Source organism: Octopus sinensis, linkage group LG4 (genome assembly GCF_006345805.1).
Source record: "Octopus sinensis linkage group LG4, ASM634580v1, whole genome shotgun sequence".
In the NCBI taxonomy this organism is placed as follows: Eukaryota; Metazoa; Mollusca; class Cephalopoda; order Octopoda; family Octopodidae; genus Octopus; species Octopus sinensis.
Window position 1 is genome coordinate 99,242,047 of NC_043000.1, and position 4,940 is coordinate 99,246,986.

A 4,940-nucleotide genomic window follows, 5' to 3' on the forward strand; every position below is an offset into this window, starting at 1 on the left:
GATTTGGTGGAAAGAAACTGAAAGAAGCATGTCGTGTGCGTGTGTGTGTGGTGTGTGTGTGTGTGTGTGTGTGCGTGCACGCACGCATGTATCTTTCTGCTTGTACTGTGTTTGTCCACATCTTCCACATGACAACCGGTGTTGGTATATATATATCCCCGTAACATAGCAGCTCGTCTAAAGTGACCGATAAAATAACTACCAGGCGTTGCAAATAAATAATGGGGCCAATTTTTTCGATTAAATCTCTGAATACGATGCCCCAGCATGACAGCAGTTCAATGACTGTCACAGATAAAAGATAAAGTTCATAGATAATTACTTTAATTTTTTAACCGCTTATAGCAGATGACAGAAGCTCGTTTCGACAATAGCATTAACAAAACTAACAATTAAAATGTTATTAACAACGACTGATCTCAGATAATTAGACATTGCGACTTATATCTTGATTCTCTTTTAATAATAAATCAATATTTTCTATAATATCGGTGATGCTTTCTTCTTGTTTCAGGGGTTGATTCTCTCCTTTCTGTACTGTTTCCTTCATGTTGAGGTAAGTCATTTATTTTATATATTTATTTTATTAATTAGATATAATCTTATTAATTATGTTGATGACTCAACTATCTTACGAACTACAAATTCTCAAAAGTTGAGTTTTATATATATATATATTCTCTCTTTTTTAACTTGTTTCGGTCATTTGACTGTGGCCATGCTGGAACACCGCCTTTAATCGAACTAATCGATCCCAGGACTTATTCTTTGTAAGCCTAGTACTTATTTTGCCAGTCCCTTTGCCGAATCGCTAAGTTACGGGGACGTAAACACACCATCGGTTGTGAAGTGATGGTGGTGGGTCAAACACAGACACACAAATATATATATACATACATATATATATATATGTGTGTGTGTGTGTGTGTGTGTGTGTGTGTGTGTGTGTATACACGACGGGCTTCTTTCAGTTTCCGTCTCACAAATCTATGTTTATATTATAAACAATCCTTGCAGGTGGGGTCCAGTTAGAATTTTCTTCTGGTCGAGTAGCCCATACCGCTCAAAAGGTCCCTGAATAAGGATTGTTTAAGGATGTTGAACGAAACACCCATGTTTCCAACTGGTACTGCATCAGGGCATTTATTATTTTATTATTATTATTATTATTATTATTATTATTATTATTATTATTATTATTATTGTTATTGTTATTTTTATTATTATTATTATTATTATTATTATTATTATTATTGTTATTATTATATTATTATTATTATTATTATTATTATTATTATTATTATTATTATTATGGCGGCGAGCTGGCAGGATCGTTAGCACGCCGGGCAAAATGCTTAGCGGTATTGCGTCTGCTGCTTCGTTCTGAGTTCAAATTCCGCCGAGGTCGACTTTGCTTTTCATCCTTTCGGGGTCGATTAAATAAGTACCAGTTACGCACTGGGATCGATATAATCGACTTAATCCGTTTTTCTGTCCTTGTTTATCCTCTCTGTGTTTAGCCCCTTGTGGATAGTAAAGAAATTTCATCTGCCGTTACGTTCTGAGTAAAAATTCCGCCGAGGTCGACTTTGCCTTTCATCGTTTCGGGTTCGATTAAATAAGTACCAGTACTGAGGTCAATGTAATCAACTTAATCCGTGTGTCTGTCCTTGTTTGTCCCCTCTGTGTTTAGCCCCTTGTGGGTAATAAAGAAATAGGTATTTCGTCTGACTTTACATTCTGAATTCAAATGCCGCCGAGGTCGACTTTAACTTTCATCCTTTTAGATGTAATCGAGTAGCTTCTACCCACATTTCAGGCCTTTTGCAAAGTTTGTATCAATTAGATTTGAATTCTGCACAAATAGTATTTGTCTGAAGTTCTAATGGTTCTGCCATTCTGCCATAGTAATGATGATGACGCTAATAAGGATCGCGATGGTAATGGTATAAACTACATTAATATTAGATTTAATTTCTTGGCACAAGGCTAGCAATTTCGGCGAAGTGGGGATAGCCGATTACAATGACCCCAGTCAACAACTGCTACTTATTAATCGAAAGGATGAAAGGCAAAGTCGACCTCGGTGGAATTTGAACTCAGGGTGTAAAGACAAACGAAACGCCGATAAGCATTTTGCCCGGCGCTGTAACGATTTTGCCAGCTCGCTGCCTCAGATTACATAAATATCGATTTCAAATTTTGACACAAGGCCAGTAAGTTCTGGGAGGGGGTTATGTAATTATATCGACCCCAGTGTTCAACTGGTACTTATTTTATCGACCCCGAAACGATGAAAAGCAAAGACAACGTCGGTAGAATTTTGAACTCGGAATGTAAGGGCGTACGAAATGAAGCAAAGCATTTTTTCTGGTGTGCTAATGAATTTGACAGCTCACCACTTTATATAAATTACATTGATATCAGAAATCGATCAATATAAAAGAAACCATAGAAGTCGTAACATGCTGGACTAGGAATGTAATCGTGACGAAAGGACGACTGCGATATTAAATATCATGCTGATGGTGATGATCATGATGATGATGTTGATGACGATAATATTGGTGTTGATGATGTATTGGGAATCGAATCAAATCAAACTTTTCAGCAAAATGGAATTTGTAATTGGGTTTTGAAACCGGAGAACTAACACGTGAAATAAAATTAAAATTCTCTGTACCAAAGGCAGATGTGTCGTGAATGTCATGGTTGGTGTGATATCTAAAGAGGAAACAATTATCTTATATATTTAAATGTTGACCCAAATTTTATACTGTTACATTTTATTTTTAAATTAATAACTAACAAATGAAGGATTGTTTATAATATAAACATAAAGAGGAAATACATTGGTGAATCTGTCGATAAGACTAAGTGGAGTGTGGGTATGTGTGTTTGTGTATATTTGTATGACTATGTGTTTGTATTTGTATGTGTGTGTGTGTGTTGTGTGTGTGTGTGTGTGTGTGTGATAGGGCTTGGTGTTCGTGTGTGTTTGCGATGTGCGTGCATATGTGCGGTGTGTGTTTATGTGTGTGTGGTGTGTTATATATGTGCGTTTCTATACACAAAGAGAACACAGTAGATAGCTCAAAAGAACGGTACAAATGTAAACTCTATCTCTATCGCACTTTAAACTCACGTACAACACATACACGTGCATTCACAAATACACACACACACGCACCACACACACATATGCAAACACATAGTTATGTACATCTGTCAATTTATTTCTGTGTGCGTGTGTTTATGTGTATGTGTATATCTGCCTGTATGTATCTATATATGTGTATATCTGCATGTGTGTATCTATATATATATATATATGTGTGTGTGTGTGTGTGTGTGTGTTGTGTGTGTGTGTGTGTGTGTGTGTGTGTGTAGATATATAGAACAAGACCAGTTCTTAAACACGTTTCACTCTGAGAAACATCTCGCTGTTGCTTTGCCCATCGCTAAAATGTCTCATACATACACACATACATGCATTTCAGTTTCTGTCTATAAAATCCACCCACAAGGCTCCGGTCGGTTCGAGGCTATAGCAGGACATATTTTCCCAAGGAAGCACTCATCCGTGAACTTTTCCAGGAATTTCTTTGATTTTTCCAAGAATCCCTTGGAGTTTTCTGGGAAATCCTGAGTCCAGAAGTGTTAGTGGACAGGAAGTCATCGGTCCGGAAACTCTCGAATTTTCCAGGAAACCCCATCCTTGGACTTTTCCAGAAAATCCTTGCACTTCTCCAGGAAATCGTTGGATTACCTTGAGTTGTGTTTACTGACTCTCTTCAATATAATCACAACATTAATGGAGAGTTCTATGCTAACTTACTAAGGTAGTTACGATAAGCTATCAAAACCAAACACCCAGAAAAACTGATGAAGGGCGTCTTGTTTCAATTGCTGTTTGCGTGACTGGCTTGATCTCGTTGATCACCCATCTTATTTTAATGATTTGTTTCCATATGACTATCGTCTGTTTCCCAACACTAAAAAACACTTGGCTAGGCAGCAGTATCGATGTGATGGTGACGTCTTATCTGCTGTAGGTGACTTATTTGACCAACAGGGTAGCTTCTTCACCAATGCGATCCAAGCACTGATGCAATTGTGTAGACAGTAAGAGGAATATTTCGGCCGAGCCTCATAATGATAAAAATTATTATTATACCTGCATTTGTATTGATTTTAACATAGAAACAAATCCACTTTTTTCGCCAAAAAGTTTTGAATCCGGGTTTGCACCCCCTAAGCAAATTTCGTTCCCGAGCCACTGTATATATATATGTGTGTGTGTGTGTGTGTGTGTGTGTGTGTGTGTGTGTTGTGTGTGTGTGTGTGTGTGTGCGTGCGTGTGTGTATTTATACATGTATGTATGGGGTCTATACAAATGTATTTCATTACATCTATATTTTATACATGGCCTATAATTTGGAATACGAAGACAGAATTGACAGCCAGTTTTATGCATTAATGAATTATATGAGCGTATATATATATATATAAATAATGTATGCGTGCGTGCGTTTGTATGCGAGATGAATGAAATTATTTTCTTATCTAGGCACAAGGGCCGAAATTTTGTTTGGTGGGAGAGGGCCTGTCGATTAGATCGACCCCAGTATGCAACTGGTACTTAATTTACCGACCCCGAAAGAATGAAAGGCAAAGACGACCTCGGTGGAATTTGAAATCAGAACGTAACAGCAGACGAAATACCGCTAAGCATTTCGCCCGGCGTGCTAACGTTTCTGCCAGCTCGCCGCCTTATCAATAAACATTCATCTCCGTTACCTCCTGAAATTTTATTATTTATATGTGCGTGTACGAATTATCGGTTTGGCTGTGTGGCAAGAAATTTGCTTCCCAATAACATGGATCCGGGTTCAGTGCCACTGGGTCTACCTTAGCCTAGTGGCTTCCACTATAGACC

General features: G+C 37.7%; 1 protein-coding gene across 1 annotated transcript in view; it reads left to right on the forward strand.

Moving 5' to 3' along the window:
* LOC115210538 (glucagon-like peptide 1 receptor) overlaps positions 1–659 on the forward strand; it is a 455,844-nt gene extending 455,185 nt beyond the window's left edge. Inside the window, exons 13-14 of the mRNA XM_036502642.1 lie at positions 515–560; positions 595–659. Coding sequence (XP_036358535.1) covers positions 515–560; positions 595–659 — 111 coding nt within the window. The remainder of the gene's footprint in view (positions 1–514; positions 561–594) is intronic.
* The last annotated feature ends 4,281 nt before the right edge of the window (positions 660–4,940 follow it).